Source organism: Physcomitrium patens, chromosome 23 (genome assembly GCF_059467195.1).
Source record: "Physcomitrium patens ecotype Gransden chromosome 23, ASM5946719v1, whole genome shotgun sequence".
NCBI lineage: Eukaryota > Viridiplantae > Streptophyta > Bryopsida > Funariales > Funariaceae > Physcomitrium > Physcomitrium patens.
The window spans coordinates 12,330,717-12,350,473 of NC_143432.1; the positions used below are offsets into that span (position 1 = coordinate 12,330,717).

The 19,757-nt window shown below is 40.3% G+C and overlaps 3 protein-coding genes and 1 long non-coding RNA gene across 7 annotated transcripts; 2 read left to right on the forward strand and 2 right to left on the reverse strand.

The window, feature by feature from the left end:
• Positions 1–502: 502 nt before the first annotated feature.
• On the forward strand, positions 503–1,887 carry LOC112276175 (40S ribosomal protein S7-like). Its single transcript, NM_001378297.1, has 2 exons — positions 503–878; positions 1,439–1,887. Exons 1-2 carry the CDS (start codon positions 603–605, stop codon positions 1,748–1,750), a joined length of 588 nt encoding a protein of 195 aa, NP_001365226.1. The 5' UTR covers positions 503–602; the 3' UTR covers positions 1,751–1,887.
• Positions 1,888–2,821: 934 nt separating this feature from the next.
• LOC112276173 (uncharacterized) lies at positions 2,822–8,893 on the reverse strand. Of its 2 annotated transcripts, XM_024507261.3 has the most exons (13): positions 8,734–8,893; positions 8,251–8,607; positions 7,999–8,114; positions 7,751–7,869; positions 7,437–7,599; positions 7,051–7,307; positions 6,807–6,943; positions 6,591–6,698; positions 6,265–6,506; positions 5,475–5,887; positions 5,162–5,341; positions 4,296–5,044; positions 2,822–4,166 (listed from the first exon to the last, which is right to left on the reverse strand). In XM_024507261.3, the coding sequence occupies exons 2-13, from the start codon at positions 8,410–8,412 to the stop codon at positions 3,486–3,488; spliced, it is 3,327 nt and encodes a 1,108-aa protein (XP_024363029.1). In that variant the 5' UTR covers positions 8,413–8,607; positions 8,734–8,893; the 3' UTR covers positions 2,822–3,485. The 2 variants fall into 2 exon arrangements, with proteins under 2 accessions (XP_024363029.1, XP_024363028.1); XM_024507260.3 differs by having other exon boundaries at positions 5,162–5,344; positions 8,251–8,825.
• Positions 8,890–9,651, forward strand: LOC149986573 (uncharacterized). 3 transcript variants are annotated; one of them, XR_016500229.1, is made up of 2 exons: positions 8,890–9,098; positions 9,434–9,651. It is a non-coding gene; the product is annotated as an uncharacterized LOC149986573 (long non-coding RNA). The 3 variants fall into 3 exon arrangements; XR_016500230.1 differs by having other exon boundaries at positions 9,447–9,629; XR_016500231.1 differs by having other exon boundaries at positions 9,450–9,629.
• Positions 9,652–10,648: 997 nt separating this feature from the next.
• On the reverse strand, positions 10,649–15,009 carry LOC112276174 (26S proteasome regulatory subunit 7 homolog A). Its single transcript, XM_024507262.3, has 10 exons — positions 14,807–15,009; positions 13,739–13,820; positions 13,507–13,598; positions 13,305–13,382; positions 12,915–12,976; positions 12,571–12,715; positions 12,118–12,336; positions 11,664–11,845; positions 11,305–11,480; positions 10,649–10,966 (listed from the first exon to the last, which is right to left on the reverse strand). The coding sequence occupies exons 1-10, from the start codon at positions 14,888–14,890 to the stop codon at positions 10,809–10,811; spliced, it is 1,278 nt and encodes a 425-aa protein (XP_024363030.1). The 5' UTR covers positions 14,891–15,009; the 3' UTR covers positions 10,649–10,808.
• Between the last annotated feature and the right edge of the window lie 4,748 nt (positions 15,010–19,757).

Below are 19,757 nucleotides of genomic sequence, written 5' to 3' on the forward strand. Positions count from 1 at the left end.
ATATATATATATATATATATATATATTGATATTTATTATTTGAGTATCTCTCTCTTTATTTTTCAACTTATTACTACACAAATATTTTATGCATGGATGTGCATACAATGCATACAGATTCTACAGAGCACTTAAAAAATCAAATCTTTAACAGCAGGTTTCTGCCCCAAGTCCGAAAATATCTACTAATGAAAAGAGTGATTATGATAAATAAATAAAAATACGTTTTATCATTCCATATTAGGCCCCAGATACAAAATCTTCAAAAAGTGGGCTTTGGCATCAACCCTTCGGGAAAGAAAGTCTCAAGTATAAAGACAATAAAAGCAAAAGGTTCCAAGCATGGCAAGTCCATTCGAAGGATCACGCGTGGTGGGAACGGGGTTCTAAGGACTCGAAACCCTAACGGGCAGATGGCCGCAGACGCAGCCGCAGCCGCGAGGGAGCGGGAGGGCGGAGAGTGGGAGTTCGAGGGTGGGAGACAAAGAGACCCTAGCGCCTTATTCGAGGTCTCTCTTTCATTCGCATGCCCCTCGCTGTGCAGGCAGTGGTTTCGGTGCACCATTCCGTCCTCGTCGCAGGGGCTCATCGCATTCGCAGCCATGTCATTCACCGCGCGCAGGAAGATCCAGAAGGAAAAAGGGCAGGAGCCTGACGAATTCGAGGAGTCGGTGGCACAGGCCCTCTTCGACCTCGAGTCCACTAACTCCGAGCTCAAGAGCGAGCTTCGTGATCTCTTCATCAACTCCGCCAAGGAGGTCGATGTCTCCGGAAACCGCAAGGCCGTCGTTATTCATGTGCCTTACCGCCTTCGCAAGGCCTTCCAGAAGATCCATGCCCGCCTCGTCCGGGAGCTGGAGAAGAAGTTCAGTGGCAAGGTGAGTTGGACCCAGTGTGATTTTGTTTTAGATTTCTTTTTATCATTGTGTGCGTAGTGCGTTTGTATTTGTCCTGTCCATAATTGCATCGTGATCATGATCATGTGCAGCGTCTCCACGTCTCTGTGATAGTTTTTGTGAAATAGGGTTTTTGGTGATTTAGGGTTTCTGCCGCCATAGACTGGAGATTGCTTATCCTGTTTATATCTCTGCGATTTTTTTCATCTATCTGTTGAGTGGATATTCCAAGGTTTAGTACGGTTATCAATCCATGACCCTCGGCACAGTACTGCTCGCCTGTGATTTTCATTGGAATTAGGGTTTGTATGCGTTTGAATTACCAGTGGAGAAGTTTTCGACTGATTCCTTCAAGGGTTTGATTGGTAGTGATTACATATGCTTGTTTTCTAGACGGAAAACACACGCACATCAGTGAATAATCAATTGTAGTTTCTGATTATCGATTGTTAGTGAACCTGTCGGAGTGTAGGCACATTGTCCAATTTTGTGGGATTTGTCATTTGGAGTGATAACCAAAGCTATTCGTTATTGTTTTTCAGGATGTTATAGTTATTGCCACCAGGCGCATTCTGAGACCCCCCAAGAAGGGCTCAGCCGTGAACAGGCCAAGGAGCAGAACCTTGACCGCTGTCCACGAGGCCGTCCTCGAGGACTTGGTCTACCCTTCTGAGATTGTGGGCAAGAGGGTACGCTATCGTTTGGATGGATCTCGCATCATGCGTGTGTATTTGGATCCCAAGGAGCGCAACAGCACTGAGTACAAGCTGGAAACTTTTGCCGGGGTGTACAAGAAGTTGACAGGAAAGGAAGTTACTTTTGAGTATCCTATCCAGGAGGCTACCACTGCTTAAGTGATTCAGAGAGCGATGGATGGATTTAGAGCGGTCTCAATCAGGGATGTTAGTGTGTGCCACCATCAAAATTCCGTGATTTTCTGAATTGCAATGTGAAGACTGTCCCACTTCAATATCATCTGGTTTTCTCTGGACATGATATCTTCTTTGTTTGCCTTTCTAAGCATTCTGAAGCTACGTATTTCAGGGATTTTGGTTTAGTTCGCTAATTTTTGTTTAATGTGTGCTGCTGTAAACTCCACGAGTCACTGTTTCCTTAGGTGATTGCCGCTAATTGGCTCGAATTTTCCTGTAGGATTGCACATGTGCCTCAATTTTACAATCGTATTTGGAGATTAACCGTGCACTTCAGTGCATCAATTACTCCTGTTTGTGAAGATTGGCTGCTAATTAAGCTATAACTTCGTGCCATTGGCTGTTGTTTTCTGTCGGCTTGGCGAAGTTTATTTGCTATGGGCTACTGCTGCTCATCAGCCAAACGATTTCATTTTGCTTACCCATTTAACATTCAAGTAAATCTCGCTCGGAAATTTGCCCGTTCAATTTAAGGGCCTCTGTTAACACGCGAATCTCGTAGCTGGCTTTGCGACTGCCCTCAAGTGCACCCATGGTCTCGACTTGCTCTACAGTATTGGATCAATCCAGAAGTGACTTGCTCTACAATGTGTGTGTGTCATGTCTACATTGGATTCTGCAGCAGGGATGTCGGCCCTTTCCTGTGCAACACACTCCTTTACCTCACGGTGTCTTATGTTAACATAATGCTAGTCCACAGGTACTCACTGGATTACTAATTGAAAATGAGACAACGAAGATGGTGACAAATTTTTCTTAGGGCTCTGCACATTTGTTGATGTAATCTCAATCTGTCCCTAGGGAAAGTGAACGGATTTCGCTTCATATTATTTGAGCTGCGATGTTGCACTATTTACCGTGTTTTAACTGTTACACATAATGGAATTTATTCAACTTTTAAAAGTTCATTCTATGAATCAAACCACTTCAAAAATCGAATCAAGATTACAAGTATTCATGAGCAACTCAGGTTGTAAATCACTCAATTCGACAGTTCATCAAAGATTCTTGGATTTAGAATACTAAGTACTTTTGGCATTGAACTTACCTCTCAATGTTATAGAATATCTTCCAACCTACCTAAAGGACATAAATAAGTCTTCTGCCCCATAGATCACTGAAAATAGCTCGCTGTTACTTTCTTAACGTCCTACTAGTTCAATCGTTTCAAGGAGACTACAAACTCGTTTATACAACAAAAGGTAAAAGTAGCTTGAAACGGGCCACCGCGAATCTAAAGAGACACCGCGGTGGACCGAGTTCCCGAGGACTGAGGTCTTGTTTTACAAATCAGGGCCTCCCCACACATTTCCTTCACATACGAGGAAAAGAAAAAAATTCCGTCTTCCCCTAGAGGGGGTGCATATATACAGGTCTCGTTGAAAAAGAAGAGGAGAAAACAAACTCCAAAAGAAATGTGGGGGCGGCTTCAGTTCTGTCATTGCTTCAGCTCACAGGTGACCCATCAAGCGAGACCGATCGCAGGAGCACTGGTCGTTACCGACATCGCAATGACATCGATGGAACTTCCTAAAAAGATCGTCACTAATAGAGGGTTTGAAGTTCACTTGAAAGATCGTCGTTACTCGAAGGAGATCACGATGGAAAAAAACAGGTCAAGCACGACAATGTACAGTGTTTCGAAAGTTGGATAGGTCTAAGCAAGCTGCGCCACCTCATCGACGTGCGACGATTTGATCATCGGCTTCGACTTGGAAGATTTTTTCCACCCAACGAAGGCAGCGACTTTGATGGATCGTATCTTCGATCCGTGAGGGTGTTTAATCTCCGGCGTCGGGACCTTCGATCTCTGATTCAGATTGTCAGTGCTCTCGGTCTCCGAGGTTTCTTCCACGTCCGAGAGAGGTCGCGGGGAGTGGCGCTTCTCGAAGGAGGATGGCTGGGTCTCAAGCACGCCGTCTTCGACTCTCCTGTCCGTCTTCCGGGAGACGGAGGAGTCATTTGCGAGAGGATTTGGCTCGTTCGCGGAGCCAATGTTCGCGTCCTTGGGACGGAGATTGGAAACAATGCTGTCGAGTTGGTTTCCGCCGGACCGTCCTGGCAACGCACAATCTGAATCGCAGCCGGAGCCCCTCCCCTCTGTCAGGGCTCCGCTGACCGGCTTCTGCTTGGTCGCCAAGTCAGTGGTGGGAGAGATCTTTGGAAGCGGCTTCACTGCGTCACTGCTTCGGGCTTCGTCGACGATGTCATAATCTTCCTTAGGTTCGAACACCGCGCTCTCGTACTCCAACTGTTGCTTCGCGCTCATCTTCCTGAGTAAGGCTCCCCACAAGCTCTTCGGTCCTTCGACATTCTCGTCGTCTCTGCTCATCAACTCCTGAACATGAGAAAAGCGCTACAATTAGTGTATAATCGTGTTCATACGCAAACCATCTGGATACTTGAGCTTCTCTAGATCTTCTCATCGACGAGTCTCTTTTCCTGTGATGCAGGACACCAGTCGTACCTGCTGTCTAGCACGCTCCAGGCTCTCGCGCATGACTGCCACACTCATTGAAGACAATGCTGGGGATGTCGCCTGAAGAGGTGTGCCACGGCCAGGAGATGAGCATGGAGATTCTGCATCCTTGAAGAGCAAAACCTGCAGCCACTTATCCAAATTCGACTTTCCAATTTCTTTTAGTTTTTCCTCATCGATGTCATTGCTTTGATGCTGCTTGGCGTCGTTTTGACGAACATTGTCCATATGAGTATCCAGTATTTGCTCCAAAAGCTCGTCCAGATGTCCTTTGGATTCAGACGGAGGATCTCCCGCTATAGCCTCTCCCGTCAGCTCCGACGTCGGTGTTCGGAATCGGGTTGGCTTGTAAAGCTTATCTACATACTTTTGCTCACACGATGCCGCAGTGTCTGCGTTTGCTTTGGAGCGCTCGGTTTGGACCATGATGACATCTTTCGGAACTTCTCGTTTGGAATCAGATCTTGACTCTCTAGTACTTGGAACTGGGATGTCAATGGCCGGTTCTGATAGCGGAGGCCGGCCACGCTCGAAGGCATCTCTGTCCGCCATGTTCAAATCATTTACACGTAGATTTGAATTTTGAGCACAATAGTCACGAAGCTCAGAAATAGGCCCTCCGTGAAACTGAGACAACTCCCTCAACAAGTTCTCATCATCTTTCCACGCAGCATCTGTGGAGAGGCGAATTGCAGGGCTCATTTCGTCATCGGCAAAGTCGCAATCGCTCTCACTTTCTGTCAGGTAGGACGTACAGATGAACTTGCATGAGATGCTTGCAAGGAACACAATAAAGTGCGATATAATGTGGTTTGCACCCAATCAGTTGCGGCGTCTAGGAGAATGTGGCGTACCTAGAGTTTCATTGTCGGCTTTGTACCATTGATGTGGTTTCAGCATCTCTCTCATCTCTACTGCTCCTTTTCTAGATTCCCTGAAGTACTTCGGACATGACGGTTCGGCCTCAAGCTTAGGTGGTGAATTCCGTGGCAACACCTCGACCGCTTCTTTCGTGTCTTCGACCTGCATTAAAACTGCTACGAACACTCAAAACAATCACTATACAAAGACTGATATGGCTATGGCCACAGCTATAAACTGCTTGAGGTCGGGATTGTGACACACAACGTTAACAGCTCGAGTTAGGCTGTGCTTAGAGGTAGTTACCTTTGATTGCATGTGTGACGAGCGACTTTCGTGCAGCGGCCTGCTGATGGTCTCGTCGAAAATTATAAATTTCGTCTCCCTCGTCATTAGTGTCGCTTTCAGACAACTGGTTCGCATTCATTATTAGCTTCTCTTCTTCCTCATCGTCTTCTTCGTCTGCTGCGCGGAGGAAGATACAGCTGGTAACATCAACAATATCTCGCCCTCGTGTGACCTGTTTCTTCTGATCCGTGGTAGTGCAGCCATTCACATTGCCTTGAACTGCTGTGGCTTCCAATTGTTCTCTCCGCGAGTGTTGCTGGAGAAGCTTGCCTTCCATAGCTTCGCATGAGGCCTTCTCGGAGTCGATACGAGCGATGAGAACGTTGCATGCTTCTCGGGTTAATCGCGCCTGCTCCTTATACGACAAAGTCCTTCGAAAAATAACCAAAAATCTCAGTGAACTAGAACAGGATACGTACTCAACCTCATCAAGAGCGCGAACCCAGACTGACCTCAGCAGATTCATCTCTAGTTCCTCCAAACAGCGCCTACACATTGAGGAAGACCTAAAAAAATGTTGGACACAATTTGGAACAGGATCTACATTTGCCATGAAATCTCTCAAAGAATTTTCGTCGACCAACATCTTAACCGAACGACCTCGAGATGCATGCAAAAGCTGAGGGCATCTTTTATGAGTGTCCTGATCCCTCACTGCCAAGGAAGATAACAAGAACAGCCGGCTGAAGAGGGATGAAACAGATTTAAGGGAATAAGGAAGGAGATTATGAGGAGGGCGAAGGCATACTGATGCATCGTATCGCGAAGTACTCGCTCCAAGCAGAGACGGTACGACGTCTGGCTCTCGGCCAATTTCCGCTGCTTTTCCAAACGGTGTTTGTGTTTCTTGAGCAAGGCCTCGAGTTCCTGAGCCTTGATCCTCTCTTTCTCACTCTCAAGCTTCAGCTTAACCACCGTCCCCTCCAACTGTGCTAGCTCATCCTCCCTCTCCCGTTTCTCTTCTTCTTTCATAATCTTCACGCGAAGCTCCTGCACATCAACGAAAAGATGTCAAGCTCTACACATGAATAAAGATGTCTATCAAGACTTAGAGTGAGTATGTGCGTATGATACCTTTTGCAATGCGGTTGTTGCTGCAGATTGACGTCCTGAAATGTCAGTTTGACCAGATTCACTGTTTTCCCGCACAAGGTTCCGCGACACCGCTCTCATAAACCGGTACTGCACAACCCAAAAACCATGACCCGATTGATAAACACAAGGTTCAGAAGAGCAGCAATGGTTGGAAATGATATCGATTGAATCCTAAATCCAAGATAGAAAGATTGCCTTCTCTTTTAGCTGCATCGCAGATCGATTGGTAAGAGCAGAATCGTTTTCTTTGATCTCTTTCCAGCTGCCATGTCCGAACTTGTTGACTCCTCGCTTCACAGCCTCTTCTTCTTCAGCAGTCCAATTTGGAGATCCTGGAGTGGAAAGTAGACACATGAGATTAACACTGAAAAGGCAATACACATTCACAACTCGAGAAGGAAAGTGGGTACTGATTTGCGGAAGCTTCTGGATTGAATACCTAAAATTGCACCATATGGATAGGAGCCTAAAATTTGCGATACTTCCACGCTCGTTGGAGCTGTAGCAGATCCAACTGAAGCTCGACCTTCGCCTCCCGAATCAGTCTTAGAGACGGTCACTATACCTGCTGCTGCCAGTCCGCACAGCGCCTTCTTTTCGCGGAACTGCTGAGGCCATGGACGGCATTCACCTACATGCTCTCTGGCAACTAACTCGTCCTCTCCTCCTGAAAAGAATAACGCAAATGACCGCTTCCTGCATACATGCGTGCTTCAATGTCTAAGAAACGACCCCGATTCTCTTCTGCCAGACTGAAAGAGAAACAGATTCGAGTTCTGGAAGACAAGCTTTCGAGGAAGGGCTTCAAAAAATCTGCGTAAAAACCTGAAATCGGCATTCTTTGCAGCGAAGGCCGACAAAAATTGGTTTATGGAGCACCCATGCTGCAAATCCCACCACGGTACTAAAAACTCAAGGCGATTCCGTTTCCGTGCGTATGCTTGCCATTGCACTATACGAAGGTTTGGCAACTCTGTCTTTCCTCCTCCTGAAATTTCCATCATCCAAAACCATTGAAAATCTTGTGGTACCGCAGGACTGTCGATCGTACTCCAGCGCCAGCAACGGAAATCCGGCACCGACCATGCAAAAGGAAGGAAGCAAGAATTTGTGCATAGTTGCAGTTTTAGAGGGCTTACGTGACTGAGGGAACCAGTGATCGATGTCCCAGGCGAGCGGCGACGAAGGATCGGCATTCCAGTGCACAACATTTCCGTAAGGGTCGACTCGGAATTTCTCCGGATCGAAGCCTGCATTCCTGCACTCCATTGTTGATGGCTTTAGTTCCAGGTTCCTTCTTCTCTTTTTTCTTTTCTTTTCTTTTCTTTATTCTTTTGTCTTAAAGGTGATGGTTTCTCCTTGAATTTAACATCACATTGGTACGTACCCGAGGTGATCAAGCTGCCGCCAAAGCTCTTCTGCAAATTTCTGAGCATTCGAGGAATCTCTCTCACTTTCAGCAACAACTGGAAAAACACTATCCCAGTCCTTCAAGAGCTGAAACTGCTCAAACGAACAACAAGACCATTAGCTTTATCACCGTCGTGATTTGAATTCACAGAGTTGAGGATTGAAATACTTCGCAATTTCCTGGACGGACGCTTGGCTTCAGCAGAGACGAGGAGCGCAAGTAGCTTACATCTTCAGGCTGAGGAGAAAACGGCACGAAGCGTTGTGGCGGGCCTTGGGTGAAGGGCATGGGCAATCCGGTGGAGTAGGCATGGCGGCAAAGCTTGGGATAGGCATGCGGGTACCCGAGCTGTGGGTCCACCTCAGTGTCCCCTTCCGCCAGAAATGTCATATCTTTCCTCAACTAAACTCTACCTGCTAGTTACCGAAACTCTCCGAGAATGACGACGATTCGCTTGACCAGTTGGTCCACGCCAGGGCATAATCAAAGAGAGGAGCGAGACACTAATGAAACACCAACGCAGGGCCTGTTCTCCAACAGCATTGATTGCAACAACGAAGAGTCGCAATCGCTCAGCTCCTGGCGCTTCAAAACCCGAGAAAACCAGACCTCTCAAATGTCAAACAAAAACACACAAGCGCTGCAACAACGGTCATCGAAACCTCGACTGAAGCGCAACAGGCAGCAGCACCGGAGCTCGAGGTCACCCACCTCGATCTTCGAGAACTTCAAAACCTGAAGAGGTCACAACTACCTCTGGCATATCACTGGCAAGAGGGGCATTTACTCGCGACTTCTTGATAAGCGTGGGCTGGAGGGGGCAAACGAAGCCCGCGAGCTTCATGGCTAATGATCCTCAGAGGAGCGAGCCATAACTCGCCCCACAACAAACTTCATAAAACCCACATTTAAGTCTGGTGCAAGGATGGAGCCTTTACCATTTCCCAGAAATGGAAATTCATATCCGAAGCGGAGCGAGGATTGGCTGGGACGTGAGGCTCATGCTACATCATGCGTCATCGGGGCCAATCACAGCAGCTTGCCCATAATTGAACCTCGGAACATGTTTCTGCCCGGTGAGTGGTTCTCAACTGCGAACAAACAATCCTTTTCTCCGTGGGAGTATTCCGGTTCAGTCTCTTCCAACACCAGCCACGAAATGGAAATGGGAATTTTGGGAGGCCGACATCGTCAAAGCTCTCCTCCTCCTCCTCGGTGCCTCCCATCAGCAATTGCTGACTCGGATTTACAGCGCATTGGAGGTCGCTCGGGGACTCTCACGATCCATCGGAGATATCACGATGGATCTAACTCTCTTCGAACCAGAATCTATTGTTGCTGTTGTTATAATTTAGCATCCTTACTATTCATGATAATTTGCAGAATGATCACAAGACTGACAGTTTATCAGGCACATCGTTCAGCAGGGACGTTTTGGTTGGGCGGAACGAAGCAATAATCCAATTCAGAGCGTTCATGTAAAAAAACAAAAAGAAAAAAAAAGAGGATGTTCTGACTCAATTAAATGCATCGATCCAGTTCGCGAGACGAACAAAGCAGTCCCTGGAGAATGTTCCAAACCTCGTAACCGCGCTATGTACGGAAAATCTGAGCCTGAGCAGAAGAGCCTTTAGTTTATCATACTATACTAAATGCAAAATTAGTATATAGTATAGTATGATAAATAGCGTATGTGTGTTTCGAGGCGTTGGTGGGATGTGGATGATAAACTGGGATGTCGTCCGTTTAATAGTTGACCATTCGTCATGGGGTCCGATCTCCGAGAAAGGGGAACTCCTGAGACAAGCGTTAGAAGGTTCCAGCGCGCGGGGTTCCCATCCATTGTGGGATTGCGTCCATACCGTTCCATCGCGTTCCCGGCGTGTGCCCCAAGTTCCTGGAGTGTAATATGTAGGTGTAAATGTGAACAGAGTAGACTTGTAGCTTATGCTTTAAATTCCTTCACATTATCCTCTTTGCTTTCAATTTTGTTTGGAAGCATGCTGTCAAAATACTCTGGGCGATATTTACTATTCCTTGGTGAGCTGGAAGCTCAGGTGGATTGTTCTGAAAGAGCTGACGTGTACACCCAGCTCGGTACGTTATTTTGCAAAAATTTATTTAATTATTCAGTTTGTTTCAAAGTTTTGGAAATAATGAACAATGTGTTTTATCTTTGTGAAATGAGTACTAGATCATTTATTAGCTTCTTGCTCATTGTTTTTAGTAAGTAATCATAACGCTGTTATAGAGTCTCATACGTTTTCTATGTTTTAAACCTAATATATTAAGTAATTCTAAATTATTAAAAGGTATGAAATTGAATCCAAGCATACAAAATGATAAGGAAGTCGGCTGCTCGACCATACTTGTTGAAACCTTGTATAGAAATGAAATGGAGGCTAAATGTAGTGCAACGAAGTTGATTTTTCTAATAAAGTTCTTTACAGTTAATATCATTTTTAATATATTTTGAGAAAAATTGCAAATATTTGAAATAATAATAATGATACGGAACTAACAATTTTGTAGCAAATTAAAGTTTTAATTGTTAATTCGAAAATTTGACATGGACAAATAAATCCCACTTGCTTTTACCTGAACAGAGAGAAACATCTTAGTCAGATTCTTATAACTCTCAAAATGAGTTGTACTATACCAACATGGTATTCGAATGCTAAGAGGATATCTCTTAGACGTCTTTACAATATCAGGTTACAATGTCTAGCCACCAATGAAACAAGATATCTCAGAAACTTCCGGATGTTTCGAGCAATGAAAGTTGACTAATTGTACACCATGTATTTAGGTGTTGCACTAAACTTCTGGTATCCTTTGATGACCTTATTGACAGCTTCCAAGAAGTCTTTCTCTGTCACAGTCTTCCTGCGTGCACGAATGGCATACATACCTGCCTCCGTACACACACTCCGAATATCCGCACCTGAACAGGAACAGCTTGGTTCAGGCGCATGATTTTAAAGTTTTATACAGGTATTCATAAGCTCAAAATACTACAACACTCGGCTTTACAGAATGTTCCATCATTGATCTTGTGACGGAAGTTAACATAGAAACCCAGAATTATACACGTTACATCCAAGAATGTCTAGTTCTGTAGAAAAAATTGCAGGTAATGTAAAACATTTCGAACTTTTCATCGAAAAGGTATTATAACGTAAATTCCAATCTTATCCGACAGCTACATTCAAGAAAATATCATATTCTAAACACGGATACAACCGATCTGAATACAAAAATTAGCAAGAAAAGAATCAGAACCTGTTGAATTAGGGCAAAGGCGAGCCAGAAGCTCGAAACGAATGTCTCGTTCTGTGTTCATGGTCCGAGTATGAATCTTGAAAATTTGGGTTCGACTTTCAAGATCAGGCAACCCGAACTCCACCTTACGATCTAACCGACCTGGCCGTAAAAGCGCTGGATCCAGAGTATCAGGTCTATACAAACCACACTTGCTTTCGTAAGGTGACTAAGCTTTCTAGATTCACAAGAATCAGTCAGGTGCGGGTATATCTACTTTCATTGATTCTTGCGCCATACATATCTACATATCCTAGACTCAGGCTATAGAAGCAGAGCAGCATAGACGTTGCAACTAACATTCGAAAGAGGAATCTTACCTGTTAGTTGCCATCAATACTTTAATATTACCACGGGCATCAAAACCATCCAGTTGGTTGACTATTTCGAGCATTGTTCTTTGAACCTCGTTATCACCTCCCAACCCATCGTCGAAACGAGCACCTCCAATGGCATCTACCTCATCAAAAAACACAATGCACGCTTTCTTTGAACGGGCCATCTGCTCACAAGTTCCATAAACAAATCGCACCACGATAAGCATCGAAGTAGGCCACGTGAATACACAGTACTTAGCGTTTGAGTAAACAATACACTGGCGGTCGTTAAAGGAGAACATACGAAATATACAGAACACATCATACTTCGAATCCAGATACGCAATACGAAGCACAGATGTGAGTATACAGGTTCCAGGCGAATGACTAAAGGATAGTCTCTAAATCCAAACCATATCAAACCTCAGGGATGTGAAGTGATTAACGATTGACTTGCCTGGAAAAGCTCACGGACCATCCGAGCACCCTCTCCTACATATTTCTGAACAAGCTCACTGCCAATAACACGAATGAAGCAAGCATCTGTCCTATTGGCAACGGCTCTGGCTAACAAAGTCTTGCCAGTTCCGGGAGGGCCATAGCAAAGGACTCCTTTGGGCGGATCAATTCCCAATTTCACGAACTTCTCAGGATGCAACATTGGCAACTCCACCACCTATTCAGTACAACCACGAATTACCATGTATCAACACCTTTAAAACCAACGGGCTTGTTGCCACACTACCTTTAAAAACAGCTATCTTTACCACATCAGCAACATAAGTCAATGAGGGTAGCATTTTAACAAGACGGGGTGAGCTTCATATCGTAATATCGCATCAAATCACAAACATGTAGTCGAACAAAGCATTAGAAAATATGTGAAAGCAATAAAGTTGGTTTCATTTACCTCACGCATCTTTTCTATTTGCTCTTTACAGCCACCAATATCATTGTAGGTGACATCTGGCTTTTCCTCCACTGTCATCATTGTAACGCTGGGGTCAATCTTAGGAGGCAATGGAATCTGGATTTGATACTTGTTTCTATCTACCCTGCACATGTATATTATGACCGAAAAAGTTAACATCTCGAACAAAATACCAGCTTTTAATCATCATCTCCTTCCTTCGATACTGCAGTAAAACGAACGTCCAGACAAGTGAGGCCCAACTAGAGACCTATCTTCACATGATCAATACAGCTCACTCAGGAACCGAGTATAAAGTAGAACGAGAAGTTAAGAAAACGTACCCAACACGCATGCCCTCCTCTATGTCTGTTGGAGACACCTTCTCGCCCAATCCAACGACAAACTGTCGTACAAATCATACGAGCTTTAAGATAGAATTTTGGAAAAGCTCACAATGAATGTTTATCAACACAGCATCAATCGATTCATGAACCAAAAAAACTGCTTCAACGGTTCAATGATAAGACCAAAGAAATCCGACTGCCGACACGTGAAATATTCAAGTGGGCAGACTAGCAGTTCAAGCGATTTAGTTCAGAGACTTGTGAGATCATACCAAGAACATCCAAGACCACTGAAGAAAGACCGTTAATTTCCCGAGGAAACGTAGCATATCCATGCTGTAAATTTCTACATAATAGCTTCTTATAATTGTAAAAGCAGTGTAATACCTTAGCAATCTGCTTCACATTGATGACGTACTTGGAGTCATCCGTATTGGCATTGATAATTTTTGTACACCTAGCAACCTGCCATAATAAACAAACTAAGTTAACTAAACTACAAGTGAGTCTTTACCAGTGAGCAACTCTGCAACAATACGCACTGCTTTGCCGAGCCGGATGCCAGCACCCAAGGTTAGAGTTTACATACCTGCAGTGGTTGTTCCTCTTGCATCATTTGTTTGTCCGATACCAAATCCCACTGACTGGGCACTGCCAATCCAGTGTCTGACTCTTTGATTCCTGCTCATAAATTGATACAAGTAATTGTCAGAAAGTGAATGGAAGCCAAAAAATTGAGAAGCACTGTATCATAAAATAGGACCCATAGCTCAAAATTCCCGTGCGTTACACCGGGCTCAAAAAAACAAAATGGTTCATACCACACAAGTCGTTGACCTTCTTAGCCATCTCTTTGATGTCTTTTTCGGTCTTCTTAATAGGATTTGCATATGGACCCAAGCCCTGCAGATCCAACCACGCACATAATTATTGATAAAACAAAAATTTCCACACCCTAGAGACTACCCGTTTTCAAGAAGGATTGAGGCGACGATCGCCAGGCAAACCCTAAACCTCGGAAAAACTCATAAGCGACAAATGATAAGAACAAAGTCCTGATGATGTCTACAAACCATGACTATCTCAAAAAATTACGTTTCACATTGAAAATTCGAAGAGACAGTGCGACATGACAACTCGAAAGCGTTTCGAAATGAATCTGCGCCTGAAAAGACTAGCATAGAAAAATGAAACTGCAGTAGGGTACAAGAGTTCCATCAAGTATTCGTAAAGTGCAGTTCCAACTCAGGTCGATAAAAGACGAGCCAAACTCGTCTTTTATCACCAATTTATCACGAGCTTCAAATCTTTATTCACGTGCGAACCGACTCTTCCTTTACACTCCAAGCCCATCAAACATTTGTGTGTGAGTAGCAACCCTAATAAAGTGTAGAACCAATCCCTGAAACGGGAAAGACTGACGGAATCAACACAATCAATCAGATTTCAATACTAGAAGGTTTAAGCAACACAAGCTGGTGATATCCAATCAAAAACAAAAACCACCACAAACCCCTGCCGATGTCTGATCTACTGTAGATTCAAAAAGTAGCACAAAAGTGTCGCCACATCAATTTTCTAGAAACCCAGCAACCACGCACCGCAACTGAGACACATATGCCAGAGTAAAACCCCTCAATTACATATTACTTTGTAACCCTGGATCACGACCACCGCAAGGGAGGCGATCCCACATCCACACAGACCCGTCCCTCGAGATTGAAGTCATCGATCAATACTTTTTTCAAACGAAGTCAGTGTACACAACGTAATGCGCAATCAAAATCACACACATTCTACATCGAGGCCGCACTAAATGTTCTCGAGGCGGGTCCAAATTTGCGGCAAATGACGCAAAAACTGCGAAAAGGAAGGACATGGGCACTTACATAGGTTTTGAGAAGGGCGATGTCGTCCTCGTCGAGCGGGGCCGGGTTCTTCTCCTTGAGTAGATCGTCGGCAATGTCCGCCATGGTGCGCAGAGCTGGATTGCGATGGCAGTAGCGATGCTACGGAGCAACAAGAGCGTGAGTGAGTGAATCGGATCGAGTTAGGGTTTGGTGCGGAGGAGGACCACACCGCGCATTCGACAAGCGCTTATTCGCTGAGTTGATGCTGCGATGGTGTTGTTTAATCTCACCGGCGACGAAGAGGACGACGACGACGACGACTAAACGACGGAGCTAGCGACGATGACGACGAAACTGGGAAGTTGACGAAGATGACGACGAAAAGCTGTAATTAAACGTAAAAGCTTCAGATGTGGAGCCACTGTTGAATGTATTTAAAGTAAAAGTCTTGTGCGTGGTGGGTGTTGGGAAGAGGTGTCTACTTTAAATGGGAGAATACGTATGTTGGAAATAGTGTAAAAACATGTATCAATTCTAATAGGGGGTTGGACCTTTATCATTTTTTCCACAAACTATTAAATTTTACAGTCCATGGGCTTAAGAAGGCAAATGCTTTTAGTTAATTGAAGTTTATCATATTTGAATGAATGTTTTGAAAAGAAATGAACTTGTAGTTTGTACATTTTATCCAAGGAAATTCATTCAAAAAAAATTATTGATATATAAGTATGACATAAGATAGATTAAATTAAATTTCTATTAATGACTCAACATTTTAAAATTTTATATTATTTAATTGTCTTTTACATTGCTAAGACGGAAAACATTGTATGTATAGAATACCGCATTTTAATATAATGAAGCCTATTTTTTTTCATTTTATTCAAAAATAGTTGCAGGATCGCTCTTATTTTCAACATCCTTTTAAGTAACTGAGTAAACTATTTTATTTTGAAGCCAAGACTCTAATAATGTGAAAGAATATTTGGAAATTTTCCACATGCTAGTATGTAGAAAAAGGATGTTTTTAATAATCATCATAAATAAAATAATAAATAATTAAATGAATGTCATAAACATCAATAAAAATAATTTACAGACCTTTCAAATTTAGAATTGTTGTCAGTTTTTATATTTAAGAATTGAACACATTGTCACACATATTTTCAATAGTCAATAGTCTATGTTTTTTCTTTCATGTATTTAGATTTACTATATGAAGATGATTTTTGAATAGTAATTAGAGAAAAAAAATTTAAAAATGGATTAAAATTGAAATTTTAGCCTGTTTAGCTCTCAATTATTTAAGCTCCTCGGAAGACCCATTTCTCCATTTGGTCCTCCACCTCTCACTGAAGTCAGCCATTATCTAGCAAAATATATTCTACACTAATAAAATAAAATAAAAAACATGAAACACAATTGATTCATCCGAAATCTCGTCATAAAAAATAGGAATAATAAAGCCAGCTTTTTTTTTTCATTGAAAAATTACAAATTGGATCTAGTCAACCTTTACTTTGGATCTACTTCATTTTTAATAAGAAGTCAAAGTTTTCGATAGTTTCAATAACATTTTTCTTGAACAGTGAATGGCCCACTCATTTAGAATTTATGGACAAAAATCAAACATATCATGCTTTGTCTTAATGATCATTCATGCTTACAAAAGAGATTTGTGGTTGACAAGATAGTTTGACATTTCAATTGGGATGAGTAGACATGGTTTCATTTTCATTTTGTTGATTATTTTATGGAAAACAATTCTCCCACAAAGTTGATGTGATTTGATTATCACATAAAAAATATATATATATTCATGTCTTTCTGATTAACACCATGAGTTGCAATTTTAAGCAGCTGAAAAAATATGATGATAATTTTATTAATATTATTATTGACTTATTACTTTTTTATATAAGAAATAATATTTTTTTAAAAATGACATACATATATGCATATGTATAATTTATGTTCATTTCATTATTTCAGATTGTACATGCTTTTAACATCCTTGGTTTACCATGATGTAGGATGTTACTCCATTTGAAAATAAATTAAAAAATTAGAATACACATATTTTATTTTTTAAGTTTTTGAATGACTAATGAAAAAAATCTGATACTTGAAAGTATCAAATTTTGAATGTGAATACTTTAAAATTTGAGTTTAGTATTCAGTTTGTTACGTATGTAATTATGGTTTGCCTTGAAATTAAAAACTACATAATTACTATTTTAATTTTTTAAATTTGAATCTTATATTGCTTTATCACAATTTGAAGATAAATTCAAACTTTTTTCTACACCTGATTTGGTATATATATTTTAAATGTTATAAACAACATTTTTGTTACAAAACTCACCTTACTTATTTGCAAAGCTCTGTCATGCTCAACTATTGTCACGACAGATTATTTTCATTTTGTTTTTTGTTTTTTGTTTTGTTTTTTCAATTGCATGGGATTGTGTTTCAGTAATGACTATACATATGTATAAATTCAAAATTTTAATTTCAAGGCAATAATGTTTTTTAAAAATAAATTAAAACCCCAGGATTTTTTATTTTTTTTAATATTTGTATTTAAATATTTAGATACACACATGTGCACAATTTTGGTGTTTGTGAATGTCAACGTTTGTGTTCCTCCACTTCCTTCCCATTGAAGGAACTAAACCCCTCCTCCTCCTCCCATAAATACATTTATGTTTCTTTTAAACATGAAATATCAAACCATTCATTGAAAATTAATATAATTTAGGGAATATAAATCTGTTTAAGGTGGTCTGTTGAATCATGTGGCATAAAACATGTGGTTTTCCACATGATTTTTTTCTTTTTTCTTTTTTCTTGCTTTAAAAAGAGGATTGAGAAATTTGATGTGTAAACATCAAACACTCAGAGAACGTCTTTGAAATCTTCCACTCAATTGGATGATTCAATATTCAATGCAATGAAGATTTATAGAAACCACTGAGATTTCAAGTATATATTTTTTTATATACTTGAAAGTATATATTGATGAGATTTATATATACTTGAAAGTATATATTGATGAGACTCATTTTTAAGAAAAATAAAAAATGGCTTTTGTATTTGACTTTATACATGTTTAGAGTTGATTATTAGGTTAGAAACTTGGCCAACAAATTAGCCATGTGATACTCAATGTGGTAAGCATATATAAAACTTGTCTTGCAAGTTAAGACACATGTCTTAGAAATTAGACATGTATTGAAGGTCCTATAGAATGTCACTACATAGCTTCTAATTAGATAGTATATATGGAAGTAAGAGTGAAACCTTCTTCACTCTTGTTAATGTCTTTCTAATCCTTAGTCTTGTTTCAAGGTTTTATAGTCTTCTTGTCTTTGGCAATAGCCATTCTAGTTTAATGTTGTACCATCTTTGTGTGATTTTTTAGTCTTTTTGAGTGATATAAGAGTGTATTGATCTTTTGGTCTTTTGATATTTATATCTTTGTTATTAAGCTTTTATATATAAACATACTAGTAAATGATCAAATTTGTAAATAATAATAAAAAAAACTAATAATTATTATGTAATAGAGTTATGTCAATTGTGTGCTATTGTTATATGTTTTCATAAGCCATTTTAATAATAAGGATAACAAAAGATGAATTTTAAGGCTAAGTATAAATACAAAGTTATTAGCTTTAAAAGAAAATTTAAATCAAACTTAATAATGAATGTTCTATCTTTACTAATTTGCAAATGATTCTAGTGCAATATTATATTATATTATTTTTATTTTTTATAAAAAAAATCCAATAATACTAAAAAATCTTTTAAAGCTAAAAAGTTCTATATAAATCTAATACAAGTAAAAGACTAGATTATTTAGCAACAAGCATGATAATATGTTATATATTGATCTGTAGAATTTTGTGATAATTTTAAATCTAAAAATATTATAATTTTTTTTATTTTTATTTTTTAAAAATTTTTAAAGGTTTATTATTTTCTATTTTACTTAAAACATTTTTTAAAGAATAATCATAGATCCAATAGTCATGCTAGTATATACATATAGAACATACATATTATACATTACAATAGAAATTTTAAGAAATGATAAAAATCAAACCATTGTTTGATCTTTTGGTTTGTTAATAAATATATTATTATTAGAAAGAATTATCATTTTTCACTTAATGTTATGGATATAAATATGTACTTGTCATGGATATACATAGATACTCTAATAAATACTTATATGATTAGGTAGAAGTATGTCAAAATAGATAAAAATAGGTTAATTTCATAATACCTTCTAGAGAAGCTTTCTAAAAGCTTTTTAGACACTGCTTTGACTTTTCATGTGTTTGTAGTTGATTGATAGATTAGAAATTTGGTCAACAAGTTAATTAAGTGTTGGTAGCTTGTGGAACAAGCTAACTAAATGGCGCACATATAGAAAACTTGCCTTGCAAGTTAAGATATGTGTCTTGCAAAGTCAATACGTTTTGGAGGTCCTATAGGACTTTGCCATATAACTCATAGTTAAAAGTATATATGGAGGCAAGAGTGAAGCCTTCTTCACTCTTGTCAATGCATTTCCAATTCTTAGTCTTGTTTCAAGACTTTCTAGTCTTTTTGTTTTTGGCAATAGCCATTCTAGTTCAATAGTATATCATCTTTGAGTGACTTTTTAGTTCTTTTCAGTGTCATAAGAGTGTATTGAGGATTTCTTTCTTTGAGATTCATGTCCTTGACACTTAATAGTCTCTAATGACAATTTTCTAAATTCTATAAGATCTATGAGTTAAATAAAATCACACTTAAGTCATCTTAATTAACTGAGAATTAAATACAAAAACCATGGATGATAAGGATATTGTAATTAAGTAATAATCAACATTATTATTGGTAGATAAAAAAAAATATCACTGATTTTCTAAAGCATGAGCTAGAAGTTATAAATACAAAATATAACTTCATAAAACATTCAAGTTCTATAAAAATAAAT